Source organism: Rhinolophus sinicus, chromosome 6 (assembly GCF_057876585.1).
Source record: "Rhinolophus sinicus isolate RSI-liver-muscle chromosome 6, RSI-T2T, whole genome shotgun sequence".
Classification (NCBI taxonomy): domain Eukaryota; kingdom Metazoa; phylum Chordata; class Mammalia; order Chiroptera; family Rhinolophidae; genus Rhinolophus; species Rhinolophus sinicus.
Genome location: NC_142506.1, coordinates 23,346,063 through 23,363,405, shown reverse-complemented (window position 1 = coordinate 23,363,405; position 17,343 = coordinate 23,346,063). Strand labels below are relative to the sequence as shown.

The following is a 17,343-nucleotide window of genomic DNA, read 5'->3' as shown; positions in this document are numbered from 1 at the left end:
ACGGGCTAGATTTTCACTGGATGAGTTTTCACCTAGAAATAAGTTGACAGAAAACATTGCTGGGTGGTACATGTGATTGGTAGTCCAGAGGGTGGGTGAAGAGGAGAAAGATCCCCAGAGCAATTAGGGAAATTCTATAATATTAAATGATGCAGAGGCAGAAGTGAAATAAACTTAACAGATCATATGCAAGTTTAAATTGATGTTCTTGGCTCAAATCGCTTTTTTTAAAAAAAAGAAAATAACCTTTATAAGCCTCAGAAGATTGCAGTTGAAATGGTTTAAAATCAATTTTAACTCATTTTCCATTCATATAATATGAGAGGAAGGAGACAATTTTACTGGTTTACTGGAGAAATAGTCCAAGGGTTTCTTTCCATAGTAGAGAAAGAAGTTGATTTCAGCTCAGACAGATATTTCAAGCTTCAAGGTCTCTGTCTGGACCGAGAAAGATGTGCTCTTCCCAAAGTCCTATCGAACAGAGAGTGTTAATACATTTCCCGGCTGCCCAGGTCCTGAAGCTGCTGCACAACTTCGACCATAAGCAACTCTGCAAACCACCTGCTTCCAGACCACACGCTTGTGATTTCAGCCTTTCAGATTGAGGACGGTAACATCAGCACATTGAAAAGTGTATCCTCCAAGGGGAGAAGATTAAGAATCAGTGAGGACTGACAGGCATTTGTGAATGTGAGTGTATGTGAATGTGTGTGAGAGAGAGAGAGCGCGAGAGCGAGAGAGACCGTGTGTTCTCATTAGGGGACGATCTATGATTTGACAGCCTCACTGCTGCTGCTCCTGCTGCGGCTGTATGGTATGTCATCAGTTGCAAAGGGCTGCGAGGGTTTAGAGGAACTGCAGTTCTGAAGACTGAGCACTGCTAAGTGGGCTCCCTGTCAAACAAAGTAGATGAGATTTGCTGCAGGATTGGAAACTTGGACTTATTACTGCTTCATCCACCCAGAGAAACGGGCAGCACTACAGAAGAAAAGGTAAGAGAAGAAACTGTGCTCTCTGGGGTAGGTAGGGCAGGGGGCATGGGGAGATACAGGCTCGAAGGCTTGCTGTTTCGTAGCAAAGGGATTTTACCTTCTGAGAGTAAAGAGGGCAAATGCTGATTTCCTACCGGGCTTGATTATTGAGCCTCTTGGCTTTCCTACCCCCAGTACCTTTACCTTATTTATATAGTTTTCCCAAGCATCTGAGAGATTTCTTTGCATTTATTTTTCAGCTAGCAGATACTGTTTTAGTTTTTCCCGTTGGGCACTCTTTCAAAACAAGGAGGTTTTCTGTTCCTGGTTTCTTAAGCATTTTTTTCCAAGAGGAAACTGGCCCCTCTCACTGTATGCTGGTCAAAACAGTTACTCCATCCTACGCTAGAGTTTCAATAAAAGGAGTTTTCAGAAATATGCCTGATCCCTATTCTTGCAGAAAAATGGGAGGTGAAAGGAGCAGAGGTGAGAGTTACCTGGCAATAACTGTGACTGGATCTAAAATGGTGACACTATGAATGAATATGGATTATACCTCTTCACAGGGGGAGAGAAGCACCGTGATAAAGGCAGGGCCCTGGAGAGAAGATGTTTTGAGAAGTGCTTCAGAGAAACTTCAAGCTACTAAAGATGGAAAACGAAACAGTAAGTGAACTGAACCAAACACAGCTTCAGCCGCGAGCAGTGGTGGCCCTAGAATACCAAGTGGTCACCATCTTACTTGTGCTCGTCATTTGCGGTCTGGGCATCGTGGGCAATATCATGGTGGTCCTGGTGGTCATGAGAACCAAGCACATGAGGACGCCCACGAACTGCTACCTGGTGAGTCTGGCAGTAGCCGATCTCATGGTCTTGGTGGCCGCAGGCCTACCCAACATAACAGACAGCATCTATGGTTCCTGGGTCTATGGCTACGTCGGCTGTCTCTGCATTACTTATCTCCAGTACTTGGGCATCAATGCTTCCTCTTGCTCAATCACAGCCTTTACCATTGAGAGGTACATAGCTATCTGTCACCCCATCAAAGCCCAGTTTCTCTGCACATTCTCCAGAGCCAAAAAGATCATCATCTTTGTCTGGGCTTTCACATCCATTTACTGTATGCTCTGGTTCTTCTTGCTGGATCTCAATATTAGCACCTACAAAGATGCTATTGTGGTGTCATGTGGCTACAAGATCTCCAGAAATTACTACTCCCCTATTTACCTAATGGATTTGGCTGTCTTTTACGTTGTGCCAATGATCCTGGCCACTGTCCTCTATGGATTCATAGCTAGGATCCTCTTCTTAAATCCCATTCCTTCGGATCCTAAAGAAAACTCTAAGATGTGCACCAGTGACTCAACTCATCAGAGCAAGAATTTGACTTCAAAGACCTCTAATAGATGTTTTAATAGCACAGTGTCTTCAAGGAAGCAGGTAAGCAAACCGGAATGTCCAGGTACACAGAGGAAATGTGGGCTAGAGCTCCTTGTGAGAGGGGATCAACTTTGCCCTACTTAGCTGATGGCAAAACCAAAACACAGTCATGCAAACATTTCACAGTGTAAGCTTCTGCTTTACATATTAAATTCATCTCTAAAGCAACTAAAGATCTAAAAATAGAGGGGGAAATGTTGATAGCACATCAGTGGGGTACCAGTTCAGGTGTAATTAAAATATAAGGAAATATAAACAGAAGCTTTAAAAATCCACCTTTAAAATGTTTGTGCCTCTCTGAGAAATGTTATCAAAATATTTAGACCATTTCTGGCTTCTGTGGGGAGCAGCTGAATATCTTTAAGAATTCTATTGCACTACAAAGACTTGACAAGATAGTTTGAGAAAAGATAATTCGAAGCAATAAGGAAACTTCTCTTACCATTCTATAGTTTCTCACAACTGAGAGGGGTTCCTGGATTTCTTTTTTTCTTTTTTTTCAGTCTTAGTGGGAAAAGATTCTATCACCTTTCCCCCAGGTCCCTACAAAGTGTCCCAGCATGCAGAAGCTGAAAATTCACCTTGCTCAGGAAATGTTCTAATAACAAGGCTAACATCAAGCTCAACTTGTTACCAAAAAAATGATCGAATTTTTTAAATGTCTGTTTTTCCTTCTACGCATAACTAAAAATCCCTTTACAGTTTCAGGTCACCTGAATGCTCATGTAGTTGCAGTAGTATTGTGGTTTCACTAGTGAATGAAGTGCAACTTTGTTACAGTAGATATGGTTTATAAGATGATATAAGAATAAAATACTTTTATATCATATACACATTTATCTGTATTTACACAATTGTTCTAAGTTACTTATGAGCTTAGCTTTCAGTTCCTTTTCTGTCTTTGATAAACAAAATAAACACAGAGTAAACATTTAGTCTCATAGCTGAAAAAGAAAACTTGAAATCAACAATACTGGCTCTTTTAAATGGGTTGATGTGTGTTTGTGTGTGTGTGTGTGTGTGTGTGTGTGTGTGGAGAGAGAGAGAGAGAGAGAATACAATTCTTCCTGTGTGCATAGATAGAAACTGAGTATACCTTTGAAAGTATGCATATGGGTCATCCATGTATCACTTCCTAAACTCTAGATTAGTTGATATGTGAAGAATTGTAATTGGACACTTGGGCACAAGTGAAATAAGCTACTAATAAATGTATGTGCTTTAGATATACATAAAATGAATAATGATGAACGATAACTGAGAAGAAATATTTATAGCGTTTTAGACAATATGGTGATGCTTGATATATATAACATTTATTATTAAAGTGACCTAGATGATGGACCTGAGCAACTGTTGCCAGCTCTTAGATTTCTATTTCTTTGGGTCTAGCATTCCTGCCTAATACAAAGCCTATTTGGCCATCTATTACCCAAAACTTGATTAAGAGAAATTTAGAGAGAACTGTTGACCACCTGCCAAGACAAACATTAACAAATACAGTAAGAGAGTAAAGAATGTGTACATCTCAATTAGAGATGAAACATGGGTTAACGTCTTCAGCAAGAAGGTCGGGAGTAAATTCATTCATTAGATTCCAATTTATGTTCATGTTATAAATTCTAAAACGTTGTTTATCTGGTCTAATGTCCTTCCTTTCAATCGTTGCCATTAGTACCTATCAGCATTAATAATGTGCTTTAAATTGCTAATCGTGTTACATGTTCACTCTTATTTCAAAGCTGTTAGAGACAGTCTGGCTTTATAGAGGGTGTGTGGTAGAAGAAAAAGCCAAAATGTTGGCTCCAAACAATCCTGAGCTTAAATGCCAGGGTTCTAATCAACCTGTACAATCTTGGATAAGCAGAACTCTCTGAGTCTCAGTTTCCTTATTTGTAACATGAGGAGAAATAGCAACAGCCAGAGTTGTTGTAAAGGATCTAGCTTATGAAAGATACCTAAAATGCAGTGGTGGTTAGCACCTGAGTGAATTAGCCTCCTTCCTAGGTGTTTAATAGGTTGGCAACTGTAAAGGAAATGCAGATTTACTCTCAGAAATACCCGTTTGCCATTTAAACAAATATTATTTGTTGAACAAGTGTGTACATGATGTAGTAACTTCTCTAAGAAACATTTTAATAATGAAGGCATTTGGAAATGTATTGGAAGCATTTGGGGTGTCACAATAATGCTTCTTACTGTCAGTTAACTTCAGGAGCCAGGGATGCCAAATGTCCTGAAACACACGAGTCAATCAAGCACAAACGCCTGTGACAAACGCCAATCACACCCTCATTGAGAAACACGGGATGCCATATAAATCAATAGGAGTGCATTTAGGTACTATGTCATGTAATTCAGTCTTGATTTTAGATCGGATGGGAGTTCTGAGGGGAAAAACGGAAATTATGGGGTTCAAGGCATCAGAGAAGACTTCATAGAAGAGGTGGCATTTGAGAAGGCTCTAGAAAGATGGGGATCATTTGGAAAGTAAAACTCAGGACGGACAGCACTCCACACAGAAAGGATGTGGTTGGGACGAGAATGGCAGAGGTTTGGAGAAGGGGCAAGGACAGGCACATAGGGTGGGATTTTTATGCTATAACGTGACGTGGTTGATCAAAATGAATGATGTATTTGGAGGAGAAGTAACGAGTACGATTGGATTGAAAGAAAAGTGTGTGTGTGTGTGTGTGTGTGTGTGTGTGTGTGTGTGTGTGTCTGAGAGAGAGAGAGAGAGCTGTAAAGGATGCCAATTACCAAGCAGTGAAAGGAGTTCGAACTTAGTGCAAAAGTAACAAAGACTGTGTGTGAGTGGGGAGCAGGAAGCCGCAGTGAGGAAAGTGGTGTTCCCCGATGATAAATCTGACAGCTGTGGACAAGGTAGATTTGAAGAGTGACAGACTGGCAGAAAGACCAATCTGGAAGTTGGTGATAGTGATTCAGGTATGAGGTCATAAAATGCTCTATCAGGACATTTTAAAATAAGTTGTGAACCAGAAAGATGTTTCAAAGAAAGGAAGGGTGAGATGTGAACACACAGAGAGGACAATTCAACGTGGCACCAGGGTTCTGAGTCTGGAAAAATGGTGGTTCCCCTGGTAAATGAGAATGGGAGCCATGAAGGGGAGTCAGCTTTGTCCAAAATCAATGACTCTTTATGTGGATTTTTCCTCTTAAGAAATTGTTCTTTCCTTAAATCTTTGAAAGATTGAAACCTCCACCTCCTATAATCCACAGACTTTCATTTTAATGTTTTCTCTGATTTTTTTTTTTTTTTCAGGCAAGTTTAATTTACATTTTAATAAATATTCTGTCTGGGCCAGGTTTTTCTAACCAAGTTGTTAAATTCAAATGTACATAACCTAAAAAAACCTACATTTAAAAAGGAAATAAAAGAGCATTTATATTGCAGTTCTCAAAAGGGACAAATGTGATTTTTTGGTTTGTTTTTAACTTATATCCCCTATGCAGAAAACCCAGGCCAGAATGTTATTTTTTTTCTCCTCTATCATTCAGAGATTTAATCATGTTTTAGGAAACGAACTAAATATTTGGTAAATTCAATGAAGTAAATTACTCAAATTAATGACTTTGGATCGTATAGACCAAAGAATTCTCTGATTGACTAAATCTTTCTTTTCAAATGGCTGTTTTCATATCGAGGAGACAGGTTTTAAATTATCAGTTTGCCGCATTTCAGCTGCACCTGCACGATGTTGAAAGAGTCAGTTCAGTCCCTTCAGGTGTTCGGCACTGTGTAGATAGAATATCTCTATATTAACTGGATATTTCAAAGGAATTGATTAGTTTTTTCGGTATTTTGAAGGCAAAAAAAAAATGTTTTGGTAAAGGACTATCATATGGATAAACACATTCAATTCAAATATTTGCTTTCCACAGGAGGCAGGGGTATTTAGAGTTTTTTATAGATCAGACTACCAGTTTTATTTCCAGTTGAGTCACTCTAATATTTTTGTTTGTTTGTTTGTTTGTTTTCTGCTAGTATAACTGGTGGGGGAATTGAGTAACATGGTCCAAATAGAAACTCTAAGAGTTTATGGCAAATTTTTCATTAGGGATTTTATTTGACTAAATAAGCCTTTAAAATACTAAACAGTCTTTTGTCTCCATAAATTTCTGAAAAGCCTCTACCTTACTAGAAGAATGTTGGTTGGTAGCCCAAAAAACAAAAGCAGTTTTCCTTTGTAGAGTAACACGTGCCTTTTGCTATTGTGGCTATCATTACTACAATCATGTGTATTATGAAAAACCCAGAAAACTAGGAATAAGGAAAAAGCATCCTTTATCCTACATCTTCAAACCATGATTTATTAGCATGTAGTTATATTCTTTTTCTTACCATGTTTTCTTTTTTGTATACTTACAGCCTGTATGTGTAATTTTATGTTCTGCTTTTACACAAAATATTGAAATTAATATTCTCAAGGAAAATGGCACAGAGTGAAAGAAAACAGATACGACTGTGAGTCAATGTCTCTCAGCCTCAGTTTTCTCGTCAATAAAATGGGAATAGCAATGACTCATAGGGTTGTTGTTCAAATTACGCGAGACACATCATTCGAAATGCATCTTTGCTCTCCTCCCCCCTGTCCCATCAGCTACCCTTCCCTTACTCCTGTCCTTCCCAGTGATCTCCATCCCCTAGGCAGACTCCTGTCTCTCTCCTGTCTCTCTCTTAAGCCATTTCCTGCTCATGGAAAATGAAGACACGTGGATAAAGAAAGGGCTTAAATGTGTCTTCTCCTCTCCCTGTCTCTGTTCAGTTCCTGCTTCCAGTGCTATTTACTTTTTAAAGAGGAAATCTCGAACACGGAAAAACCTTTAAGACACGAAGGAAATGGGTATAGTGATGGAATGTCAGGCAGCAGGGCCTTAAGTTGTATGGGCAGCTTAATCACTAATTAACATTACAGGGCAAATTAATGATACTAAGTTCTTCAGCGTTAGAGTTGTCTGCAGTTTTCTAGGACTGTTTGTATAGTGTTTTCACAGGCCCATCTTTTATTTCTAATTGTTTTATTTGCTCCACCTAGGTTCAACTATATCCTTAATAGGATAAAGCTTTCTAAGTTGGGGGGCAAAAGTACAATTTTTGTCACTTAGCACACAGATATCTAAGTGTGCCATCTTATTTCTATTATTAAAAAATAGCTTTCCATCTTCTGATTCACGTCCTATATAAGGAAAGATTGTACATTCCCATAAATTGACTAAGTGAAAATCCCCTGCAGTTACATGCTTTATATCCTGTGGTTAGATGAATACACATTGTTTGTTCCCAATTTTATACTTCCAGCTTCAAGCCATAATTTCACCAGCAGAGAAAAATTAATTTTCCTAAATGCCTACAAAAGGGGAAAACCTGCACTCCTTTAGAATTCTCAATTTGGCCACACAAAAACACCTTAAAATCAGCTAACCTTGAAAATGACAAACTACTTTATGCTTCCTTATATAGCCTCTTGTGAATTCTTCAAACTGCAAACAGGTATCCCAAGTTCCAAACAGATGAAGGTGGGCTATATCTATGTTCTCAAGCTCCTTTCTTTTTTTATTTTGTTTGTTTTTAATCCGTTGGAGAAAGACTAAGAGGTATAAAGCCAGAGCTAGTTCAACATTTCGCAAAATTGTGCAGTAGGTTATTTTATATTCAATAGCATCCTCACTGTAATTAAACATTCACTCACAGTCCAAAAAGCACCCAGCATCAGGCTAGGAGTGGAAACTACAGGATATGTAAAGGCAAATGCTTCACCTTCAAGGATGTCACTGTTGGTCATGTACACAAATAATCCTGAGAGGACCTTCACGTTGTACAACAGAGTACGGGCATCTGTGAGGGAGAAGAAAAATGGGAGGAAATGGAGGAGGGCTTTATGGAGTACATTGTGTTCAGCTGGGCCTCTATGGGCAGAATGTCTAACAGCAGCAATGTGGAGACAGGGAGAAAAGGAAGGAAGACAGTTGAACACAAAAAGAGAATTGTCTAGTGAGGGGAGGCCCAACCATACTGTAGTCCTGTTAAATCTAACTCCTGGGTCCTCTTCCCAGCTCTGCCCTCTGTCATGTTGCTTACTTTTATCCATGTCGATGGTCACAACTACCACCTATGAGTCTCCAGTATACAGCCCTAGCAAAGATATTTCCTGACCCATACTTAAATGGTTTTTTTGTGTGGTGTTTTTTTGTTTTTTTTTGGACCTTATGTAAGTGCATCAAATCCAGTATGTCTAAAATGAAGCCCATTATTGTCCCTCATAAACACCTCCTTCTTTCTTTCCTATTTCAGGTTCCTATGCCAGAAATCTAAGAGTCCCTCTCAGTGCCTTTCCATCCTACCCACCTGCACACCTAAGCACTAGCCAACTCCTACTGCTTCTAGCTCGTAACTCTCACAGCTGACCTATTCCATCACACTACCATTGTCCGCCATTTGTCACCTGCTCTAGTTCAATACACACCTCACCAGCCTCTCTGACTCCCACCCTACCCACTCCAATCATTCTGCACTTTGCTCTCTAACAGATTTCTGTAACACAGAGGTATGTTATCAAAATGATTTTTATAACTCCCTGAGGCCTAGAGTTTAAACTCCTCAGGATAACAGATAAGATCCTGGCTCTTTCCTATGTTTTCAGCTTCATGTCTTGTCGCTCCTCTAACTTACACTTCATGCTCCAGTGATACTGTATCATTTGTAGTTCTCTGAACTTGCTATGTTCTCTCAGCTAGAATGCCCTTCATCTGGCAAACTCCCAATTATCTTCCAAGTCTCAGATCAAATGCTGTCCCCATGCACCCCACCAAGCCTTCCCTGAATTTCTCTGGCAGATTTATATACCTGATTGCCTAGCTATAAGTATGTATGTTAGGTGTTCTAACTATGCTCTTACAGTACTTTGCATATACTTCTAGTTTCATAATCTTATGTATCATAATTGTTACCTTGTTGGTCTTCCCACTGCCACTAACATGCTTAAGAGCAGGACCTTATATCCTCTGTGTCCTCAGCATTGACTTTAGCACATAGCAGGCTCCCAAAAGTGTATATACACAGTCGTGTGTTGCAGCCAAAGAATATAGACTTTGCAGGATCAGGTTGTTAGTATCTCTTCCCAATTGTGTGTTGTGACATCACACTGGTTACTTAAAATTGGTCATGGTTGAAGTACCTAAACTACAGAAATCAGCAAATATGACAACTCAGGGAACCCTCCCATTTTTGTGGAGAGGTGATCATTAAATATGCATTTCTGTGTAGGTGTGTGTGTCGTATATAATTTTACATATAGTAAATGAAAATTTGAGAGTACCTACATGCATACTTTGGAACTCAGTCAAATCCAACATGCTGTTTTGCCTTCTGAAAATTTATTGTTCAGTTATGCCATATTCTTTTCCAATTTTAATTAAAATTTCCTTTTATTAAATCTCTTTTGAATTCCAAAATAGCCAAACTGGCTGCTGGGTAGTATGATGGTAAGTTTGTTAGTAGGTAAGACTTTTTAGGAAGACTCTCCCCTTTCAGACAGAACAGGCTAACTTAAAAATATGACAGACTCAAATAATAATTTGCTTTTTGTACAAAATCCCATTGGCTTTCCAATGAGTGTTTAAAATACCCTCCACAATGAGGGCGCTACATTGGCTAGAATGGGCCAAGATGCAGAGGGATGGCAACTAAGGGAAGGAAAGCAGTGTGAGCAGAGGTATAAAGATGAAAATCAATCTATCTGAGGGCTCCTATGTGATTAATTTCCCTAAGACAATTTGCGCACACCACCTTCTTTCAAAAAGAAATATCCCCAATCTCCTTTGACTGGCTTTCAAAGCCCACTGAAATCTGGCCTTTTTATCATTTTTCTGGCTTCATTCATCTGTTATTTTGGGAATTCAATAAACAATTATTGAACACAAATTTCATGCCAGGCGTTGCTCCGGAGAACCAATGATAGCCCCTACCTTATGGAACATTCAATAAAATATGAAAGATCACTACTTAAAAGTGGTTGGAAAATACACGTGCAGCCTGTACAGTGTGCAGAAGAGGCCAAAAGGAAGGGGTGCACACTGTACTTAAGGCTGGAGAGCAAGCCTCCTGCTGAGTCAGAGTCACTTCCGCTCTTACATAAGCCTTGAGTAAGCATTCACCAGGCCAACAGGAAAAACAAGACCTTCAAACCAACAGAAGTAGTCATTTACATAATGAAGACCTCTAACAAGGACAGTGGCAAATGGAATTTGACTTTTGGGAACTTTTCTCATAAAATTGCACGATGAAGCCAACATAGAACCAGGGAAATAAAAATACGGATTTTGCAATTCAAGCAAGAAGCAAGGAAGGTTTGAGCTAAGAGGTAACAGCAGGGAAGGCTAGAAAGGATGTAGATGAGTCAAATCAGTGGGATTTAACTACTAGTTTGGCAGATGAAGATGAAAGAAGTTCCTACAGGAAGTCCCAGAGTCCTAGCTGGGGTGACTAGACAGGCAGTGGAGTTAATAACCATGCACAGACGTCTTATCTATATTTATTCCTTCTCTGTAGAGTCAGACATGTCGCACCGGATTTTCCCATACATACCAAGCTCATTTGTACTATGCAAACTTACTCATGTAATTGTTTCCTTCTTATAAAGCCCTCTCCACTCTTGATGCTTCCACTCTTATAAGCAACACTCAAGATCCCAGTTCAGGCTGCAGTTTGATCAAGGGTTTCTATACGTTCGACGTATACTGGAAGGGAGGTGAGTATGAGCTCTACAGTCAGAAAAACATAGTTCAAGCTCCAGGCATTCTACTTCCTATCTCCATAACTTTGGATATTTTACTTCTTAATATGTCAGTGTATTCATATGTAAAAATAGAATACTAATGATACCCACTGATAAGGTTGCTGTGAGGAAATAAATGTCTAATACATAACAAGCACTCAATACTTTTTATTTACTGTACGTAAGTTATATATTATATTTAAAATATCATTTGTTCCCTCCTTATTCATGAAATAGCAAAAATAGAAACTAGTAATTCTTTCCCGAAGAAGATAAAGTTTAGAGGTTATAATAGAGGTAGATCCTTCAGGTTCCTCTAACAATATATTCATGAGTTCAAGTCACTAAGTAATTCTTGAGCTTCTACTATGTGCCCAGAGAGAAATACAGTAAGTACAATACCAAATCACCCCCATAACAGAAGCTACATATTATTGGCTTTTGATTATGTCTTCTGTACTGTTCTAAATATTTTACATGAACTCACTCAATAAAGCCTCACAACAAACTTGGGAAGTAGGAACTAATTAGAGAAAAGGATTTAGGGGCATAAAGGATGCTAAGTGACCTGCTCTGGGTCACACAGCTAGTCGTGGCAAAGTCAGGATTTGAACCCAGCACTCCTGTTCCAGAGCTTCTATAATATCAATCATAGGGCAAGAGAAAACCAAATAAAGATGAGATTGTTGGTGGTTAAAGTAAGTTTCCTGGCGCTAGTAGACAGGTGTCTAGAAGTTTGGAGAGGGTTAGTTAAGGAGAATGAGAGGAGAGAGTTCATTCCAGATAAACAAGGAGGAAGGGAAGGGTATAACAGGAGAAAAAAAATCCCAGAATTTAAAAAAGCATGTGCTCTCTGAGGAATAGTAATGAGATTAGCCAGATGTGGACCAAAGGTTCAAGTTTGGGAGACTTGGGAAGTGTTATAAAATTGGAGGACATATAGGCTGGACCTGGATCAATGAAGACGGAAAACCAAGCACAGTGTCACCATCACCACCACCACCACCACCATCATCACCACCACCACCACCACCATCATCATCACCACCACCACCACCACCACCACCATCACCACCACCATCACCACCACCACCATCACCACCACCACCACCACCACCACCACCACCACCACCACCATCACCACCACCACCACCATCACCACCACCACCACCACCACCACCACCACCACCACCATCATCACCACCCCCATCACCACCACCACCCCCAACCTTCTCAGATTCCTCATCATGCTATTGAGGAACACAAGGAAAATCACATTTATAGATAGCATCTACTTCACCCTTGGAGTTTCCATTCCAGCGGGCCCTCGGTGATCTCCACATATCCCTTTACAGGACCATAATCAGTTCCCTCTTTTCATGCCTTAAATGTCTATTTCAAACCTTCATACTCCCCTCAAGTCATTGTACCTGGAATTATTTTTTCTGAAATGCCTCCCATGTCCAACCCCTCCTTGCTATTGCTAGACTCATTCTCATCAATTCTAGTCTCGTCATTTCCTCTCTGCACCTGAGACAAGCAGTCCAGTCTCTCTGCCTCACCAAACTGTTGCAAATGCTTTGTAACCAATCTTTCTGCCTCTTAATTGCCTTCTTCCAAATCATCCCCCAGCAATCACTAAATGCAAATTTGGTAGTATCACTACAATGCCTAAAATCCTCCAATATACCCATTTCTTCTAGGTTTAAACCCAAAGTCATTATCATGGCATACTGGGATATTTATGTTCTGCTCTCTGCTTACTTTCCCAAACTCATCCTATCCCTGTCCCCAACATACCACTTGACAAGCGGTTTCCTAAACTGGCCATACTCTATGATGCTTCCAAGCCAGGGTGCATACTCCTCCAGCCACAAGCATTCTGCATCCCCTCATTTGACCTGTTACTTCTCACCTACCCTCTCATAGATAACCCAGCAGAGCAGACTTTCCTGATTTCCACTGGCAGCGTTTGGTGTTTCTTCCTTCTCTTTGTAGCAGTTTGCTCTTGCATCTGGACAGCATACCGTGTCACTGTGACAATTTGTTCAAATGTCTTTCCCACCAGATTGTACACAGCACAATGGCAGAAACATCATCCCATTCATTTTTGTGCCCACTTAGTGTCATGGTGTCCAGGAACATATTGATAAATGACTAAACTAGTAAAGACTGGATATAAAAGATGAGAAAGATGGAAAGATCTAATATGCCTCTAAAGATTTTTTTTCAGTGGCCTGAAAATTGAATTGTTGATACAAATGTTGAGGGAGAGATATTAAAAAACACCACCAGAAATGTTCAGTTTAAAATGAGGATGTGGAAATTTTAGATTGTAAACAACTGGTCAAGACCAGATATGTGGATTTAGGAATCATTAGAATAATGAGGGGAAAAAAAGTATGACTATTGACTAAAGTTGATTTTTAAAAGGAGGAAACACAGACTGACAAAAACTGAGTTCTGGAGGAATCTTTACATTTAAGAGCCTAGAAGAGCACTGTGGTGCTGCTAGGAGAAAGAAAAAAATAATAATAAAAAAAGACCTAATTTCCCCTCTTGGAATATGGCCAGAGGGCAGAAGATGGCGTTTTACTGGATGGTCCCAGTTGGGAGGGAAAATAAAGAAAGAAGAATGAGCCAAGGAGAGAGAGAAGGTTCAGTTAAAAGAATGAATATATTTATATATTTTGGATATTAGCCCCTTATCGGAGGCAGTTTGCAAAAATCTTCTCCCATTCAGTTAGTCACCTCTTTATTTTGTCGATGGTTTCTTTTGCTGTGCGGAAGTTTTTTAGTTTGATACAGTCCCATTCGTTTATTTTAGCTTTTACTTCCCTTGCCTTTGAGGTCAAATTCATAAAATCCTCTTAGAATCCAAGGTTCATAAGTTTAGTACCTATGTTTTCTTCTATGCAGTTTATTGTTTCAGGTCTTATGTTTAGGACTTTAATCCATTTTGAGTTAATTTTGGTACCCAGTGACAGATAACAGTCTAGTTTCATTCTTTTCCACATGCCCTTCCAATTCTCCCAGCACCATTTATTGAAGAGGCTGTCTTTTCTCCATTGTATGTTTTTGGCTTCATTGTCGAAAATTATCTGTCCATGTTTATGTGGATTTATTTCTGGGTTCTCAGTTCTATTCCATTGGTCTGCATGTCTGTTCTTCTGTCAATACCATACTGTTTTGATCATTGTTGCCCTGTACTACCAGCTGAAGTCAGGGAGTGTGATACCTCCAGTATTGTTCTTTTTTCTTAGGATTGCTTTGGCTATTCGGGGTCTTTTGTGTTTCCATACAAATCTGATGATTTTTTTTTTGTTGTTCTATTTCTTTAAAACAAAATGCCGTTGGGATTTTGATGGAGATTGGATATATAGATGATGTATTACAGAATTGCACACCTGAAACATATGTAACTTTACTAATAATTGCCACCCCAATAAACTTTAATTTTAAAAAAATACAAAATAAAAATTTTCTGAAAGGTTAAAAAAAAAGAATGAATATATTCCTTGGTGAATATTCATCCATCATTCAACAAATATATTTTGTGTTCAATTTTAAACAGTGAATTACTCTACAAATATAAAATATGCAAAATAGTAAAAATGTTGCCATGGGAGGCATAAAAATCTGTTTTTAAAGTTAAAACACAGCATAAGTGGATTTATCTAAAACTGAGAAGCCATTGTCTTGTCACTAGCGTCAAACACAGGTCTTCAGAGCTGCTTGAGAGGCACATGAGAAGAACTTGAATAAACAAAAAATTGAATCAGCTCAAAAACTTAAAAAAGGCTCAATACCTGTGCACATGAAATAGAATGAATAATAGAAAACACCTGAAAGTCATCTTGAGTTGAAATAAAAATAGAGACTATCACTTTCGAAAAGAGAATTCTGCAACCTTTCATGAACAACACTGGTGACCTTTGGCTATGCCCTTTGGATAGATGGCCTGAACATAATTATATAGTAGCTGTAAGTAAGGCATTCTATGCCTCTCCATTCTCTGCCTTTGGTTTTTGAGCTTTATGGGAATTTATGACTATGGGAGAACGCAGCATATTTTCTGCAGGCAGCAGCTTTTAGCTTGGAAAATAAGGAAGTGACTCAGAGAGATGTGGCACCATTGTGAGAATTAGAGAGGACAGAAGCAGGGTAAGTGCAGAGCACCCCATGAAATTTTAAAGATCATTGGTAAAACCAAGTGATGAAAGCCTCCACCAATATGCAGGCTGACACCCTGCCATGTTCCCTCTGACAGGAGTTTGCCTATATGACTGATACTACTTGGCAAACATTTGAAAGATTATGCATACATACAATTTGGGTGGGGGAAAGTGGGAGAAAAGCATAAACTGATATATTTTCTGTGTTGCCAGAAAAGATAAGAATAGGCTCAGATTCAGGGTAAATTTACAGGAGAACTATCTAACGAGAGATTATAAAAAGCTAGGATGGACCTCCAGGCATTTCTTCATGAATCGATTAGATATCCCTCTGACCCTGTCAAGAGAAATCAAGTCAAGACTTTTGTATAAACCAACTGCTGTGTACAGTGGCAGTGTTATCTTGAAATTAAAGATGGTCTTCTTAAATGATTACAAGTCCTTCCAGGGCATTATTATACGGAATAGGAAAATCGTAGAAGTGAGGACAGATTTGTACCTACTTATCTATGATTTTATTGAAAACCTACTGTATACGAGGTGCTGGGTTCGGTACTAGAATATAAAAATGAACAAAACAGGGTACCCGCTCACAAAACGTTCACAGTCTAACAGGAAACACAGGAAAGTAAACTGATAGCTAAAGCCATAAAAGAATATGTGTTACTACGGAAAAGTGCACAGATTAGTGTTACCTCACCTAGATGGCTTGGGGAAAGGTGAGCAACAGAAAAGCTCTTTGGGAAAGGAAACTCCTAAGCTGTGCCTTGCAAATTAACAGTAGTTTTGTCGATGAAGAAGGGAAGGAAGACAGTTATGCAATGGAAGCTGTAGAGGTGAAGACCAGAGGTCCGGAAAGAACACGATCAATCCAGAGAACTTCAAGTAGCTCATTAGGGCTAGACAACAAAAGATGAGACTAATGAGGCAAACAGGGACCAGGAAATATGGTCTTTATATAAAATGCTGAGAGATTTGAACAATATTCTAAAGGCTATGAGAAGTCACTCAAAGATTACAAGGCAAAGCATGTTATAATCAGATCTATGCTTCAGAAAGATTACGGTGTTCGATGTAGGTAGGCTAGGATTGGACCAGAGTCAAGGACATTAATTCGGAGAATACTGTAACGGTATGGGCAAGACAATGATTCTACAAAAGCCTAAACGATAAGATAAATAGCAGTAAGAACAGAAATCAATAAATACTTTGGGAATGGAATCAATAGATGTGGTGTGAGTAGATGTGTAGAAAGGGAGAGAGAAAAGAGTCAAAGCTAACTCATTGAGAAAGAAAGTGGACGGACAGTTGGGAGCCTGCATTCCAGAATCTCATGCTCTGGGGTCAGAGCCAGGTTTGGCGCCTGACTACGTGATATGAACGAGTTAATTTGACTCAGTTTACACATCTGTAAAAAGGGTGCTAATAACATCCTAGAAAGGTAGTTACTACGAGTTAGTGCAAAAATCCTTACAAAGAACTGAGCATGGTACCTGGCTCCTGGAAATCATAAATGGTAGCTACTGTTATTATTCATTGTATAGGGTAACTTGCCTAAGTGAGGACAATTAGTGGAGGAACGTATTTCAGGGCAGTGAGCATGTTCCTTTCAGTTATCCATGTTGTATTTTAAGTGTCTGTGGACTACAAGGATACAGTTAGAAATATAGAATTACAGCTCTAAAGAAGCACCTATATATACATTGGGAGCAATCAGTATATAGATGGTTTGTAAAAGACCTGGAGTAGATATGATGGCTGGGCAAATTTTGTGGATTAGAAAAGAAACTCTGGAGTAGCTAGAATTCTGGGGAGAATGGGATGTAAAGCCTGTAAAATAAACAAAAGGAATTGCGGGGGGGGGGGGTAACCAAGAGAAAGTAGAATCACAAAAGCCAAAGGAGGAGACTTGCAATAATGATCAATAGGAAGAGGTCAGGATAAGAACTGGAAAAGCAACCC

General features: G+C 39.3%; 1 protein-coding gene across 1 annotated transcript in view; it reads left to right on the top strand.

Moving 5' to 3' along the window:
- The first annotated feature begins 428 nt into the window (after positions 1-428).
- The window catches only part of TRHR (thyrotropin releasing hormone receptor), a 39,751-nt gene continuing 22,836 nt past the window's right edge, over positions 429-17,343 (top strand). Inside the window, exons 1-2 of the mRNA XM_019750570.3 lie at positions 429-992; positions 1,538-2,411. Coding sequence (XP_019606129.1) covers positions 1,623-2,411 — 789 coding nt within the window. The 5' untranslated portion in view covers positions 429-992; positions 1,538-1,622. The remainder of the gene's footprint in view (positions 993-1,537; positions 2,412-17,343) is intronic.